The 17,699-nt window shown below is 36.0% G+C and overlaps 1 protein-coding gene and 1 long non-coding RNA gene across 2 annotated transcripts; both read right to left on the bottom strand.

Moving 5' to 3' along the window:
• Positions 1–6,309: 6,309 nt before the first annotated feature.
• Positions 6,310–12,444, bottom strand: LOC125779284 (uncharacterized). The gene is made up of 2 exons (XM_049460511.1): positions 11,920–12,444; positions 6,310–11,835 (listed from the first exon to the last, which is right to left on the bottom strand). Exon 2 carries the CDS (start codon positions 10,503–10,505, stop codon positions 8,802–8,804), a length of 1,704 nt encoding a protein of 567 aa, XP_049316468.1. The 5' UTR covers positions 10,506–11,835; positions 11,920–12,444; the 3' UTR covers positions 6,310–8,801.
• Positions 12,445–12,571: 127 nt separating this feature from the next.
• LOC125779626 (uncharacterized) lies at positions 12,572–13,534 on the bottom strand. Its single transcript, XR_007423413.1, has 3 exons — positions 13,238–13,534; positions 12,901–13,169; positions 12,572–12,810 (listed from the first exon to the last, which is right to left on the bottom strand). It is a non-coding gene; the product is annotated as an uncharacterized LOC125779626 (long non-coding RNA).
• Between the last annotated feature and the right edge of the window lie 4,165 nt (positions 13,535–17,699).

A 17,699-nucleotide genomic window follows, 5' to 3' on the forward strand; every position in this document is an offset into this window, starting at 1 on the left:
ACAGTCTTTGCTTAAGTCTGTACTGTGAGAGTTCACTTTTGACTCTGATTTTCTTTATTAAAATTTCTTCCCTCAATACATTTCTTAATTCTAATTTCTTAACTATGTATATATGTATATGTGTGTATGCTTAGTGTGCATACACATGTGTAAATATGTATTATATTTTTATTGCTTTTTTCAGATACCAACGCATTGATATTTTATAGTTTTTTAGATTAGTGCATCTAACGCACTTATACACATACGTACACACGCTTGATACTTTCTTATCTGTTGCTTGTGTGCATTAATATTTCGAGTATGTATATTTTGTATTTTAATATTAGTATTATGTATACTCTAATTTATGAGTTTTCTTTTATGTGCAATGATTTTCACATTTTTATGAGCAAGTCTCATATTACAATTTTGTTGCTTACCATTGCACTTGACATTTAGTGGACTGTATATATTTTTTATTTAATTTATTGTTTACATGTATATTTTTATGTATTAATGTAGTTGTGTCAAAAATATAATTTTGTATATATAATTCTATCTTAAGGTTACAAAACTTTCATGTTAATATCTTTATGAACACGTGCAGTAGATGCAAGGTATCCTGGATCCAGGCATGATGCGTTTGTTTGGAGCATAAGCACCGTTCGACAGCACTTTCTTAGGGAGTACGAAATTGGCGATCGAACTTCCAGGTTACTAGGAGACAGTGGATATGGTATTGAACCGTTCTTGTTAACTCCATACAGAGATCCTGAGTACGGTTCACTGCATAATACTTTCAACAGGGCTCATTCTTCGGCACGCAATGTGATTGAAAGAACGATAGGCCTTTTAAAAAGTCGCTTTCGATGCTTACAAGGTACATTGCAATATAGCCCACAAAAGGTGGTTAAAATTGTCAATGTTTGTTGCGCACTGCACAACATCTGTCGGTGCTATAACATTGAATGCCCCAATATAGAAACTATCACCGTTTCCATAGAAATTTACGAGGAAAATTCTGAAATTTTATCACATGGTAGAATGCAAAATGAGGGCCAACGGATTCGAAACGAAATAGCAAACGCTCTTTAAATCTATTATTCTTTTGTTAAGGCTTACAACATGAAATGGTTTATTTAAATACGTAAATCCTTAAATTAATTAAATTATAGAATTCATTGTACATATGAAAATAGTTTTATTTTAACGTATTTTAAATCAGTCATACTCTTCCAAGGGATCATACTCCTCCCCCTCATGTTTGCGTAATACTTCAAGCATTTTTTTGCTGGATTTTTTGAATTCCTGTGTTAGGTTATTAACCGCGCTGACTAAAACCTTGTCTGTCTCCCTCCTAATTTTTTGAAATTCGAGGATAGCATCCATTTTGTTAGATATGTCCTGCTTACATTCTTTGTCGTACTCAAGAAACTTTTTTAGCCGCTCATTTGTTGTTTCTTTTGGCGTAGGTTTTTGAGCGATAGAGGTGTCAAGACGAGGACGTTTCGCAGAAGTTGAAGGGATATCGTCATCGCTTGATATTAAATATTCTTCCTCGAGACCAAATGATAGTCCCGAAACCCCCCCAACACTCTGAGCCATTCCACAAATGCGTACAATGGTTTCCTCCGTTTGGTTCAATGTATACTTAGAAAATGGTCCTCCACCAGAGGCTCGGGCTTCGATTTTATTCTGCGCCAACTTCTTTTTCACTTCGCTTTTCCAGTCCGTCCATATCTAAAAATAGGAGAAAAGAATTAGAAAATGGAATAGGATTTCCACTAGCATGAGTATGAAAGCATTGTTGATTACCTTCTTCCAACCGTTCACATCCTTTATTGGCGGGCCTGCGCTGTTAAGCGACTCTGCTAATTGTTGCCAAAGGAGTCCACAAGCGCCTTTTCTCGTTTGGTAAACCCTCTGGCGATGTCGGGATACTTCTCCATAAACTGCAACAGTACATCATTTTGTCCTCTATTTTTATGTTTTCCCCTGGAAATGTTGAAATAGTATCAACGGTATGTTAATATTCAAATGTGAATTACATTTTACACTTTGGACAAAATATATGTATGTACTTACATTTTATAAGAAATAGTAGCTACATCGTGTAAATATGGCACATAAAATAAAAACGTTAGCGATCGTCTGACCGTTTTGTTTCTGATAAGAAAACCTACAAACCCGGAATTCGCGACACCTTAAACCTATATAAATGCGTTTCGAACATGAAAATCGATAAGATCGGATTGTGCGACACCCTTCGAAAAAAACTGTCGGATTGAAATGCGATACCGAGAAAATCGGATTCTACGACAGGGCCGATTGACTCATAACAGAATGAGCATAATACCGGGTCGTATGAAGAGAAACTTACTCATTATTCATATTCTCGCTATGTGTGCCTTGCGTAAATGAAATGAATGAAATACTTTTTTTTTTGTTACTCAACCAATAACGTAAAAAAGGGAATAATTGCAGATCTCTGGTGCACATCATACATCGCCTTTCCACACACTATAGTTTACAACAACTTGTGCCGCAATGTAGCCACCTTCGAAAAATAATAATCAATTACAGCTTCTTCGGCGGCTCTATGTACCCTATTATGTTCCATTGTTACTATTCCATTTTGCTCACCCTTAAAGGTGCGTATCCAGCTCTCAAGTAAATGCTCAAAAAAAACATTATTTCTTCAAGTAGTTTTGACAACTGGTTAAGCATTGTGAATGATCCACATTAGAAGAGGAAGAGAGAATAAACAAAGAAAATAAACTTTGTGCGTATGTATGTATGTGTGTGTATAGTAACATAAATATTTTCCTTGCGATTTAGGGAATGTTGTTGATGATTGGTAAGTTTTATACAACATATCAAAATGAAATATACTTCACAATAATGATTTCAACAAATTTAGGATGAATTTAACGATTACTTTGAATTTTCTTCAAGAAACAATTGTTGATTTCGTGTTTCTTCGCAACACCAGGTTTGCCATATTGGCTTTTTATTGAAAAAATGTATTAAAAATTAGTACTAGATTTCTTTAGAGAATTTTTTTGACCATTTCTTAAGCGTTTTTTTTATATGAAGTTTTTACATTTCTTGAGAGTTGGCTACTAAGCTAAATCAACAATTGTTTCTTGAAGGAAATTCAAAGTAATCGTTTAAGTCATACTAAATTAGTTAAAATCATTATTTTGAAGTATATTTCATTTTGATATGTTGCATAAAACTTACAAATCATCAACAACATTACTCAAATCGTAGTGAAAAAATTTATGTTACTACACACATACATACATACATATTACGCACAAAGTTTATTTTCTTTGTTTATTCTCTCTTGCACTTCTAATGTGGATCATTCACAACTTCATATAAAAAAAACGCTTAAGAAATGGTCAGGAAATTTTCTGATGTTAAATTTTCTTGTGGCAACATCCAGTTCTCAAGAAATTCAGTAAGTATATTTACTACTTTTATTTTATAAATCGTGGATAGGCAACACTAGTTTTGCGAAGAAACATAACAGTTTCTATATAGTTCTGAAGTAAATTGATTGGGAAGAAGAAGTAAGTTTGTGGGACATAACAAACGTTATGCATTTGAATAAAAATTCTGTGGAGCTGGCCTGGGTCCACATAAGCAATTAGTTTGGCAAAACTGGTAGGTTTATATAAATTAAAGTTTTATTTTTATTCAACTTGATTTTATAGTTTACGTTTATTTAGTTAGTGAGTGCCAAGCTGGATGGATTAGCTTACAGGAGAGTTATCGCTATCACACCAAAGTGGCCCGCAAGCACAAAAGTGGTACCGCTGGTGGAGCCTTTTTTCAGGCATGATTGATTGGGAGCTTGCTGAAAAAATGACATGTTTGCCAAATATATCACACAAAAGAAAGTAAGTCTATTAAATATTATTTTAAAATTCTTTGAATTTATTGTTCTTTCGCAGAACTTTCACAAGTCCAACATTTAAAGATATTGATTCATCTTCCCCCATAAATAGAACGAAAGTGGAGGTGTTAAGTGTTCCGCTATATAATTATTTAAGTGTATATATTGTGCATGTAAATGGATGTACCCTGCCAACTACTGCTAACCATTTTTCTCAAATATTTCAATACAACTACACATTTTTTCTCTATGCAATAACAGAAACGCACATTTTCGGGTTATTTTTTGTTTATCTAAATGCGATGAAAAACAGGTTCTTTCACTTCTTGATTTATTTGAATAAGTCTAAAGGGAAAACATAATTGTCAATAGCGCTATAAGAAAATCCCAAAAATGGTAATGAAAAAACGATTGAAAGACGCATTCGTGATCGTACCATCGTAAAGGAGGCTCGTACAACAAGAAGGTAAGTGAATGATTTTTATGTGATTGTGCAGCAAATATAAATTGTTAAGTAAGTATGTGAAAATAAGTGTGTGTACTTTAAAATTGGACTGCGCAGTTCATTATAATACGCAAAAATAAATACATACATATGGACATATGTATGTATTTTATGCGTTTAAGGCGGCCTGCACAATCCAATATAATATGTGAAAAAAAAAGTTTGTTTTATGTTTTAAATAATCATCGATTGGGGATATTAGAGCAGGACAGATATACTTTTTTATATGACACTGCAGAATGAGCGCAACAGAGATGTATGATCACATGTATACGTACGTGTGAGGGGAAAAGTGGATAGAATCTTCACGCGGCCTATGGCAATCGAACTTTTCTCTTTTTTAACTACTTTACTACCTACTGTTTCACTGGTTTTTAAACCGCTCGTGGTTGGCAGGGTACATAATATGCATGTTTAATTTTTGTTTGTGTATTTTGCAGCTTCCAACACCCACCACCAGTAGTCAGACGTTTAGCGGGAGCCAAAATGACGAGGCATGATATCGATTCAACAACATTTTAAGGAAGCAAGAAGATTTGGTAGCAGCAAAGAACAACTCACTATATGTCCTTGTTAGTCTTGACTGGTTGTTGATTTTAAATGGTGTCACAGAATCTGATTGGATTTTCGTCTTTTCGAATATATGCAAAACTAATATTCGAATCAGCTGTTTACTAATGTGACAAATATTGTGAATACAATTTGAAATGAGTTCGGCAATATTAGCTTTGCTTTTACTAGAGGAAGAAAAAAATGAAAAAATAAACGTAAAATATTAAGGGATCATAGTAATCCACTTGATGCTCCAGGACAATCGTAAGTAGAATTTATCTTGCATTTATTTGTGTGTTACTTTACTCACTTACTTTACAGATTCATATCACATTATCGGCTGAATAAAGAAGCATTTATGATGGTGTTAAATATCATAGAACCACATATGCAGCCCTCGACTATTCCACCGATAATTCAATTGGCAGCAACACTACGTTTTTTAGGAGAAGGGGCTTACCAACGGGGAGTAGGCCGTGATTCTTGTATCAGTTTGGCAAGAAGCACGGTGTCGCAGATTTTAACAAAAGTGATGTGCCTCTTAGAGAATTACATTTGCGGTCAGTGGGTAAAACTTTCTATGCATTGAAGCGAAAAATTGATTTCAAGAAATCACTTTTTTGGAAAGTACAAAATACCCGGAATAGTCGGTTGTATAGATGGGACACATATAAAAATAATAAAACCACCTGAAAATGAGCATTTATATTTTAACAGAAAAGGATATTTTAGCATAAATGCGATGATAGTAAGTATAAACAATAAATTAATATTCAAACGTATTTATAAACCTACTTATATCTGTATATGTATTTATTTTTTTCAAAAGATTTGTGACAACGATATGCAAATGCGTGCCGTTGATGCGCGGTATCCCGGTTCAAGTCATGATGCTTTCATCTGGGGTATGAGTCACGTAAACAATATTTCCGTACACAGTATGAGAGTGGGCAGCGTTCATTGAGATTGCTGGGTGATTGTGGCTACGGAATTGAACCATTTCTGTTAACTCCTTACAGAGATCCACAGTTTAACTCAAAGGAGTATAAGTTTAACATAGCACATACGGCTGCACGGAATATTGTGGAAAGGACAATCGGAGTTTTAAAGAGCCGTTTCCGCTGTTTAATGTCCACATTACATTATCGCCCTGAAAAAGTGGTTAAAATTGTAAACGTGTATTGTGCCTTACACAACATCTGCAGACGTTACAACATTGAGTATAATCAGGAAGAAGTTATTCCTGCAAATGAGACTGACGAGGACAATTTTTTCCAATCCGATAATGGTTCAATGCAGAACGAAGGCCGGAGAATAAGAGACGAAGTAGCAAATACTTTGTAAATCAATGGATTTTTTTCTTAATATTTAATATAACAGTCTTCATGACTAAACTAAAATCAGTCTTAAATTATAATATACAGTCTTCATGACTAAACTAAAATCAGTTTGAAATTATAAATTCAGGTACTTTAAGTATAATTCACAGCCAGGATCTTTTAATCTTTTTTTTTCGTCTTTTTTTTTTTGTCTTTTGTGTTCAAACTTTAGAATTTCGAGATTTAATTGTTCTTTTTTAATCTCATTTTTTTTCTACAATTGCTTTAAGCAATTGAGTACCTGTACTTACAAACTCATCTTTCAATTCAGTAATAGCTCTTCCAACATTTTGCAGTTCTATTATCTAATCAAATTTTTTCAATATATCTCCTTTTTTTTATCTTCCTCATCTAAAAATCTTTTTAAGTGATCTGTTGTACTCTCTAATTTTTGCCTTTACCCACTAGCATTTATTTCTAGTTGCCTTTGTGACGTGGAGGGTATATCGTCGGCATCTTTTTGTCTACTGTATGCATTATTATTCTGTTGCTCTGGCGATGAGGAACACAAATCTACATTCTCCCCTGCAATTGTTATATTTAAATTCTCATTGACGGGTTGGGTGCCAAGAGAAATGCCACAAAGACGCACAATAGCTTCTTCGTTTGGAGTGAGCTGATATTTTGAAAATGGGCCACCTTCTGTTGCCCGACTCTCAATTTTGTTGTTAGCTAATTTTCTCTTGATTTCGCTCTTCCACTCAGTTATAACCTATAGAAATACATAAGTTTGTTTTAATCGCTGCTTAATTTTCATTGAAATTTACTTGCCTTTTTCCACCCGTTTACATCTTTGTGTGGTGGACCTGCAGCATTAAGGGATTCAGTTAATTCCTGCCATAACGAATCTATTGTAGGCTTATTACGTTTTGTAAATCCTCTTATGATGTCTGGATTTTTTTCCATGAATTCAATAACGATCGTGTTTTGCGTTCTATTCTTATGTTTTTCCCTACAAAAATAAAGTTAATTACTTCGTAACTAGGGTTGCCACCTTTTTTTGCAGTTAAAGTACATTGCTTATTATAGGTAAGAAAAAAAAGTACATACTGTTACGATTTTACTGCTTGCTGGTTCACTTTGTTAGGTTCGTATCTCTGGATTGACAAATAAAACCAAAACTGTTTAATTTAATTCAACAACTCTTTATTGCACAACTCGTCTACACTATAGCAGTTTACTCTTAGCACTGATTGATTACGTTGGCGCTGCCACGGCTTATATAGCCACGCACTTCTCGCTGATGCCGACGTGTCCTTCTAGAATATCGCGTCTGGAAATTACCAGAACATAATGCTATACGACGCCAGACGCAAGCAGACCGCCGCGCCGCCAGACTCAGCAATTGTTTAAGTAGACAAGCAGACAGTGCGGCGCCAGATGTCTACAACAAGACAAATGCTATTCTATATACCTACAGCTATTGTTCATAATAAGTGATGCATATAGCAATACAAATACAACTTAATACTGCTTTTGTAACACTGCCCTCCACTAAAGCCTAATCGTCCCGATTAGGCACAAATCCTCTTGAACCAAATGGGGCGAGCCTCCCCAAATGTACTTTTTTCATTTTACATCGTGCTTTTCCATTTCTTTGTATGCGGTATACCACGTCATTTAGTCGTTTCATCACCATATAGGGTCCTTCCCAGGCTGTCTGCAGTTTCGGGGACAAGCCTTTCTTTCGAAGTGGATTGTACAACAGGACCAGATCACCTTCTTCAAAACCTTTTGAATTTGCCGCTTGATCGAACCGGTCCTTCATCTTATTGCTCATCAGATGCGTATGCTGTCTTACCATTAGATGCAATTCATTCATTTCTTCCTTTAAGGCAGAACAATAATCTCCATCATTTCTTACAGCTGTAGGATTCGTTCCAAACTTAAGATCAGCAGGGAGTCGCAGATCAGATCCGAAAATAATCTTTGCTGGCGTGTAACCAGTTGTTTCGTGCTTCGCTGAACGATACGCCAGCAGGAACATCTGGATGCACTTGTCCCAATTCCGTTGATCTTTATTAACGATTTTCCGCAGATGTTCTTCGAGCGTTCGGTTGAATCTCTCTACCATCCCATCTGATTGTGGGTGTAACGCTGTTGTCCGTGTCTTGTGGATGCCCAATAACGTACAGACTTCTTGGAAAATGGAAGATTCGAAATTCCTGCTTTTATCTGAGTGTAATTCGACGGGCACTCCGAACCTTGTTATCCAATTTTCTATAAACGCTTCGGCTACTGTCTTCGCTTCTTGGTTTGGTAAGGCATATTCTTCTGGCCATTTACTGAAATAGTCCATGACAACCAGTAGATATTTGTTTCCGGCCGTACTGGTTGGGAACGGACCTGCAACATCCATTGCGACTCGTTCAAATGGTGATCCCACGTTGTACTGTTGTAGCCTACCGCGACTTTTGGCTTTAGGAACTTTAGCTGCCATTCACTCTACGCAATTACGTATCCATTCTGCTATGGAATCTCAACAACCGATCCAGTAGAACGGTTGTTTAATCTTCTCTATAGTTTTTGTAATTCCAAGGTGCCCTCCACTAGGTCCATTGTGATATTCTTTCAATACTTTCGGGATCATGGACTTCGGTACTATGATCAGCAGACGAGACTGTTTGCCATCTTCGCTTTCCCAGGTACGATGAAGGTATCCATTAACGAGGTTTATGCTGTTCCATTGGGCCCAATATGCTTTTGCCGTTGGACTCTCGTTACTTATTTGTTCCTTTGGTGGTCGTACCCCATTTTCTTTGGCTATTATCAGCTTTGCAAGATCAGGGTCCTCCAGCTGATTGATTCTGATGCGGTGAGGAGTCCAATCATCTTCAGGTTCTATATTCAGTAACCGCACGTCGATTATACCTTCTTTTCCTTCTGATTTGGAGCAATGTTTACATTCCAGTGGACAAGGGCGACGTGATAATGCATCCGCATTTTTGTGGTGAACCCCCTTTCGGTGTTCTGTTGGTTGTTTCCGTTTTGATGGGTTTACCTTTATATTGCAATTTCGGGCAAAGTGACCCGCTTTTCCACAGTTGAAACATCTGCCTGTTGCATTTACTCGCTGTGCAGCAATTGTCTTCAGAGTCTTCAATATTTCTTCCATCAGCGCCGGTTGTTCCATTTCAACTCTTTGTACTTTGTGTGCTGGTTTACTTAGTAGGGAAGCTGTTTCCTGTGTGAGGGCGTGCGAAACCGTTTCAGCAAACGTTCTTTTTAGCCATGCATACGTGGGGCGTTTGGTGTCCACATCACGAATTCCATTTATGAAACATTGAATTTTTACCCTCTCAATGAAATCCACAGGTGCATCTGCATTTGGCAAATGAGCCAGTCGTTCTATTTCAGTTGCGAACTCTTGCAATGGCTCGTTCATCTTCTGACCCCTATTTTGCAGTTCGATCTGGTATATTTGTTTCCGGTGCTCACTACCATATCGTCTTTCTATCGCACTCATCAATGCCTCATAGTTGTCCCGTTCACAGTCTGGAATAGTCTGAAGGATTTCTGCCGCAGGTCCTTTCAATGATACAAACAAGGACGCCACTTTGTCCGCTGCATTCCAGTTATTGGCCATTACTGTCTTTTCAAACTGAAGTTTGAAAATTTGAAATGGAATACTTCCATCGAATGTGGGTGCCTTCAATCTTTGATTATTTGTTGATGGTGCAGGGCCATGTAGTTGCAGTTCTCGCACACGATTACTTAATTGAAGAGCTTCTGCTTTTAAATTTTCTTCGTCATTTTTTAAAGTGCTTAATTGGTCTTCAAATTTCGAAAATTTCTCTTGCACTTGTTTTTGTAGTTGTGTAGTATTTTCCGTAATCTGTTGTGTAAGGCGAGACTCTAACTGTGATGTATTTTCAGCTATTTGCGTCATTTGCTGTGCCAAACGATTTTCTGTTTGCACTGCATTTTCTGCCATTTGCTTAATAGCCACTAACAGCATGTTCGTGTCCACACTCGATGATGTTCGTTGTTCTTCTACTTTTTCTTCTACCTTTGTAGAAGTTTCTGGCCCATCAAATTCGAACTCGTCCACATTAATTCCATCCGCTTCCATTACTTCACGTAATCGTGCCTGCAGATCCGCCTTTTGCTCGCTTATCGGCAAATTACGCTCCTCCAGTTCCTTTTTTAATTGCTGAATTCTCAATTCTCCGAATTTAACCATCTTGAATTTGGATTATTTGACAATCCCACTTCTGACACCAATTGTTACGATTTTACTGCTTGCTAGTTCACTTTGTTAGGTTCGTATCTCTGGATTGACAAATAAAACCAAAACTGTTTAATTTAATTCAACAACTCTTTATTTCACAACTCGTCTACACTATAGCCACGCACTTCTCGCTGATGCCGACGTGTCCTTCTAGAATATTGCGTCTGGAAATTACCAGAACATAATGCTATACGGCGCCAGACGCAAGCAGACAGCCGCGGCGCCAGACTCAGCAATAGTTTAAGTAGACAAGCAGACAGTGCGGCGCCAGATGTCTACAACAAGACAAATGCTATTCTATATACCTACAGCTATTGTTCATAATAAGGGATGCATATAGCAATACAAATACAACTTAATACTACTTTTGTAACAATACTATCAAAATAAAACGTAATTTATTTTTCTTTATTATTATATTTAAAAACATATTTTTTATTACTTTTTGCAATTTGTATCAAATTAGCATCTTTACTCAACAATTGCACAGCATCTTTCATTCTATATTAAATTAAAATAAATAAGTAATTCATTTTTTATCAAATTCAGAGACGTATTGTTTCTTTCGTCTCGCCATTTGCTATTCATAACAGAAAAAACTCTTTCTGTGAATGCTGACGTGGCAGGAATAGACAATAAAAATGAAATTACCTTATACAAGTTTAAAAAATTATCATCACTCATATTAAATACCTGCTGCCATTTTTGTGCAGTTGATAGCTCTGCAAAACCCTTAGAAGTACATAATTGATTATAAACTTGGTTTAATAAAGCGATTTCTCCATAAAGATTATCCATATCCACATTAAGTTTTTGCAGATTTAAATTTTCAATTAGGTTTACAATATTGTCAAATTCTATATTACTCTTTAAATTTATATTACCCAGTGTAAACAACCAGTTCGTGTTATTAAAATCAAACCATTTATTCAAGTACACTAGGGATTCCTCAATAAATAATGAAAAATTTCCTTGAATTTTTCTAGTCAGTTCTCTATCTAGTAAGCTGTGAGCAATGTGGAGTCTCCACAGGCAATGGGCACGGCAATGCAGCTAGTATTCTATATATTCTATCCTGTCGAGATGCCCCGTAATTGTACAAAACGAGTGCTTGAGTGATGTGGCGCCGACGAGTGGCAACATCGATTTAGCACTAAATCACCAATCTATAAATTTCGTTTAACAAATTCATCGGCTAAACTTTTCAAAATCTCAAAGAAATCAAATCATGCGAAATAAAGTATTTTTGTGAACTTTATTGTTCTCATAAAGTATAGAGTACCTGAAATAACGTAAAATACTTTATAATAAAGTACGGGTGGCAAGCCTATTCGTAACAATAAAATAAATAAGTTTCTTAACTTACTGTGGCAAATGAAACACCACAATTATATATATATATTTAAAACTATTTATTGTATGAATACTTGTAACCTCGTTGGCGTCTGGATAAAGAGTGACGCTTCTTAAGACTAAAAATTAAGAATTCAGTTTAAGCTGAAATTCCAAGAATGTACGGAGAATTAATAACTGACAAAAACAGTGTTGCCAAATGTGAGTGCCCGCATTACATTTTCTCAACCGTCTAACAACACACAGAAATATAAAATGAATATTCAAATCTGTTGGCGATTATCTTCTTGTTTTATTTCTGACAGCAAAACCGATAAAATTGGTTTCGATGACCCCCAAAACCGATACAAATTCTGTTTCGAACATCAAACCAATAATATCTGAATTCATGACACCTACTACTTTTTTTGATCGGTTTCAATTCTGATTCTGACAACTATCAGATTCCACAACACCCCTGTATACTTATGTGTATGGAATTTCACAGTATGCTGTTATAGAAAGTTAATGAACTTAAATCAAAAAATTAAAACAAAAATCTTTTCATACACACTTATCTTATAATTCGTTATGAAGTAAATAAACACGAAATTTGGAAACATCAAACTTCTTGTCATAAAAAGCATATATACATGATATACTTGAAATAAATAGTAATTATTGTTTTTATAAACAAACATAAATATTGGAAAAAAAGTTTGCATTATTTTGCCATGGAACAGATCCAAATGTAGAATTTACATAATCTTTTAAGACGTTTCTTGCATACATTCCATAATCTGATGCACTTCCCCGGTAGGTACCTGAATCATTTAAAGGGCCTTCTTGTTGTTGTATAGTTTCTCATTCCCCTGAATTTATAATTGGCATCGCATGTGGCCATCAACACAATAGAATGGAATCCCTATAATAAAAGCATATTAATAAAAATTATTAACTAGGTATACCCGAGCGTACGATGATATTATAATCTACTATATTACTATTCACTTACTTTGTAATTATAAAATATGTTTCCATATTTTGGTGAGGCTTTGATAGCTATGTGTTTGCCATCGATACCCGATGCAGTTCGGAAAATTCCATTGTGTTCCAAAGCAATATGATATCTCCAACAACGAGTGTTCTGTCTACTCTGGAATTTAATTTTTCAATACGCTGCCTATTCCCTTAAACACATCGGACAAGATTCTACCAAAGCGATGCTTGCTAATTCGGTAGTAGAAGGCAATATGGCGTTGTATATCTCTAGAAGCGAGGTACCTGAAAAAAAGAATGCGGTCAAATCCTAATTGTGCTAATATAGTACTTTATATATTTTCATAACATACTCTAGTACAATTGCTAACTTAGGGATGAATTCGTTCGATCTACTATTTCGCTTTGGAAGCAAATGTGGTTCCAGCATCTCCCAAAGCTCATCCAATACACTTGGTGGCATACGGATATTTTCGACGAAACGAGCTGGATTATTCCGCAAGTTTTTGAAGTCGGTGACAAACCTCCCCTTCTCATTCCCTGCCTTAAGATAAGGGCTCACTTAATGACAGTGTTTCCTGCGCTTTATTTTGTTCTTTCCAGATTCCATGATGGTCATGAATGTGCCAAAGTTCATCAACATCATAGAATTCAACCTAAAATATAAGAAATACATTGTATAAACACAATAATTTGGTGAAATATTATGTGAAATGTACAAGATGGGAATTAAGAGTGTCTTATAGAGTTTGCTTTTGTTCGTCGTCTTTACTTCTCAATTGCCTACTCAGTCCGAAGTAGCACCTGTTGGCAAGAGTTATCCTTTGTTGGATTTCTAGACTGGCATTGTTGGTGGTGTTTACGCTGGTTCCAAGATGGACGAAATTATCTACGACTTCAAAGTAATGACTGTCAACAGTTACGTGAGAGCCACGTCGCGAGTGCGACGACTGTTTGTTTGATGACAGGAAATATTTCGTCTTGTCCTCGTTCACTGCCAGACCCATTTGTTTTGCTTCCTTCTCCAGTCTGGAGAAAGCAGAACCAACGGCGCGGGTGTTGAGGCCAATGATATTAATATTATCGGCATACGCAACTCGATTTATTTTCTCCAGCAGCAGGTTGAAGAAATCGCACGATAGGGAGTCGCCTTGTGTGAAACCTCGTTTGGTATCGAACGGCTCGGAGAGGTCCTTCCCGATCCTGACGGAGCTTTTGGTGTTGCTCAACGTCAGTTTACACAGCCGTATTAATTTTGCGGGGATACCAAGTTCAAACATCGCGGCATAAAGTCAGTCTTTTTCGTGCTGTCGAAAACAGCTTTGAAATCGACGAAGTGGTGACAATATTTAGCCATGATATTTTTAAATAAATTTATGTATACAGAATGGGAAATATGCCAATTACTCTTGCTTAAATCTCTTTTTTGTTCAGTTCAGTTTAACATTCACATTGCGATATGAAATGTCAAAATATCTTGCTAACTACTATTTCACACAAAAGAAATAATACCTATAATTTCTTGAGTATTTACTTGAGAGCTAGAAACACTAACCTTTAGGATGAATTTAACGATTATTTTGAAATTGCTTCAAGAAAGAATTGTTGATGAATTGTTTCTTCGCAAAACCAGGATTGCCAAATACGCATTTCATTGAAAAAATGTACTAAAAACTAGTAGTAGTAAAAGAAATTAAAATATTTTGTATGCACTAATTTTAATAGATTGCAGAATTATGCACTTTTCTTGGTTGTCCATTTCTTAATTTTGTCTTGTTTGCTTTTGTAAAATAGCTGGTTCACAGCAAAGTGCGTTTCACCTCATGTGGTAAATGGGCACAATTCCGATTTCTTTGGCGCCACGATCTGAAGGTACCGTTGGAAAGAGGAAGTCCTCCTGATTAAAAAATATATAAAAATTATAGGGTCCGCAAATGTTTAGTTTATGAGATATTGGACTTCAAATTTCAAAAATTCCCAAAATTCGAACATTTCAACAAGCTATTTCCCCATATTAAATGCACTTTTTTACTTAAAATTAATTAAATTAAACTATAAACATTTAAATACATCCACATTTTTCACTTTTTGTAGGTTTTTTACCTAAGAAATCTTTATCTTAAAAATTACTTTTTACACTCGTAGTGAGCATCATATATGTGCTAACAATTATAAGGAAATGGAGCGCTGCCATATGATAATAAGCAAACATGAGCAATTCGCTGAATTTCTCTATTTTGATATAATTCCTCTTTCTTTATTTAGCAATCTTAGTTCTAATAAAAACAAGTGTGTCTATAAATTATATTTCAAATTAAAATTAGTATAAACAATCTTTCCATGCGTATGGATTTATTCTTATTCAAATGTAATAAACAACTAGGTAATATATAATAACTAGCTGACCCGGCAAACTTCGTTCTGCCCAGAATAGATTTTTTTTTTTCATTTCAAAAATTACACCGGTATTGGTTTTAATAGAATATGAACGATTTTTCCTAATTTCATTGTGTATACTTTAACAAATTTTTTACAAATCTTTCTTTTGTAAACATTGAACGGGCAGGTTTTCGATTTGATTCAAACATTCAATATATCGCATCTGTTCAAATCGGTCAGATGTCAGTAGTTTGTCAATATTGCAATGCAGTCAAATTTAAAAATGAACCGCCAGGGTTCATGCATTCCATGTATAATACCGAGGCATCTCCGAGTAAAGCAATGTTTTCGCGAACGGATCACTGGCGCAAGTTGCAAAGAAACTTGTTAAAGTGGTTGCTGGTGGTTTTTCCATTCGCTGTACTATGTTCTCTGCGTTGAAATAAACTCGCTGGCCATTCTCCAAATGAGCTGACAGATGCACAACAGTAGGATGGCGTTCATGAATTGCAAATGAAAATATTCTCCAGATTGCTTCATTGCAGTTCACATATCTGCCCATTTGAAATTTGCTAATTTCATATCGTTCAACGCCAATAACCGCCATATCGCTTCCTTTGGTGACATATTTGCAAACATACTTAATTGATTTTATTGAACTGCAATACTCAACATTTATATGTGTTTTGAATGCCTTAGACAAAATTGCCGAATATGGAACGATCCATGTGTTATCAACCATGAAATTCTTTCCTTTCAATTGAGTGATGAATGTTCTGCCATTGTCAGAGGGTGAGCGACGCCGATAGAGAGGGTATCCGTCGTTTCCAGTTTGAGTTTCCGAAATAAAAGCACGGGGACAGCGTTTTTTGCATTTACTGTCCGACATACAAACCGAAGATGGATCGTGTTCTCCGCATGGCCCATGAACCATATTGGCCATCACCACTTCGTGCAACTCTGGATATATTTCAACATCAATAATTTCGGCGGAAATGATGTCATCAATTTGGTCAGGGTAATTTTCTCCACCATCCAAAGAAGAATGTGTGCGTGGGGCAAACCTCTCTTCTGCCACTCCAATGAGTACATTCTGCATCGAACAGTGCCATATACACGTTGTTTCGTAATAAAGTCCATCAAACATCTGAATTTTTGTTTAAACACGCGTGCTGTAACATCGTGGCGATCGCTTTGTGATTGACCGGGATGCAATAGATTCGTAATGTCTGGCCATTTTGGATTGCAAGTTAATGTAACAAACAAATCCGGCCGTCCATAATTGCGCACGTAAGTCATCGCATCCTGGGAGTACTCATGTATCCTGGGAGTACTCATGCATGTGTACTGTGTAGGGCTGCCAATGTATGTCGATGGCAAATTATAGAGTCGACCAATACCTGTAATATCCGCATCACCATTCATTGCATCTCTTAAGTGAATATACTCTTCAGATCGCAACTTCGACTGATTGTATTGCATGTAATTAAGTCGTTCTGTCTCAACTTTAACATACATGTCAACTGCATACTGTTGAAATAACCGTCCATATCTCAGTAAATGGTTGTCATAGTTTTGGCGAATCATCATTCGATATGCGTAAAACTTCATTGAACTGACTTTTTTATTTGTCTCGACACCTAAAAGCTTAAATTACCTATATGAAGTAGCAAACAAACATTTTTTTTTTACTAACCATTCACCGGATTTATCATCTTATATCCTAAGTGATATCCGTCTTCTCTACGGCAGAACATGAGCGGATATTGCATTGCGTCGTAAGACCGATGTGTCTCACTTATCCGTTTTAGTGCGTTTTGATTTCTACGTTTTATAACAATATCACGCGACTGCAAATTTTCTCTAACAACAACAACTGATATTTCGCTAAGTGTAGGTGCATTATATTGTCTTTCATGTGACCCTGTTGGTCTTTTGTCCGCTTGTATGATTATACTATGATCATCTGTTGGCATACGTTCCAACGAAATCGTAAACAGTTTAATGAGGCCATTGTGTTCGTGTAACATTTGCTGCAATTGTTCGATTATTTCTCTTTTCGTTGTATTGAAAATAGCACAACGCCGATTTACTTCATCATGTGAATCTCCCAGAAAGTAAATTTGGAGATATTTGTGTTCTTGATCTGGATGCGGCAACAGCGATCCAGCGAGATGAAACATTTGCCCATGAACGTGTATAATTGGAGGAAAGCTCTGTAGTTTCTGTCGAATATTGTTTGGCAAAAATACCTTAAACGTTGGATTGTAGTTTTGTTCATTTACAATTTGCTTTAAGAAATGGCTCGAGTGAGGAGATTCACCGTAAAGCAGCTGGAACAATGGCTGTGGTGGTGGAAGCAATTCTGGCAACGGTTCATTTTTAAATTTGACTGCATTGCAATATGGACAAACTACTGACATCTGACCGATTTGA

The sequence above is a fragment of the Bactrocera dorsalis genome, chromosome 6 (assembly GCF_023373825.1).
Source record: "Bactrocera dorsalis isolate Fly_Bdor chromosome 6, ASM2337382v1, whole genome shotgun sequence".
Taxonomy (NCBI): domain Eukaryota; kingdom Metazoa; phylum Arthropoda; class Insecta; order Diptera; family Tephritidae; genus Bactrocera; species Bactrocera dorsalis.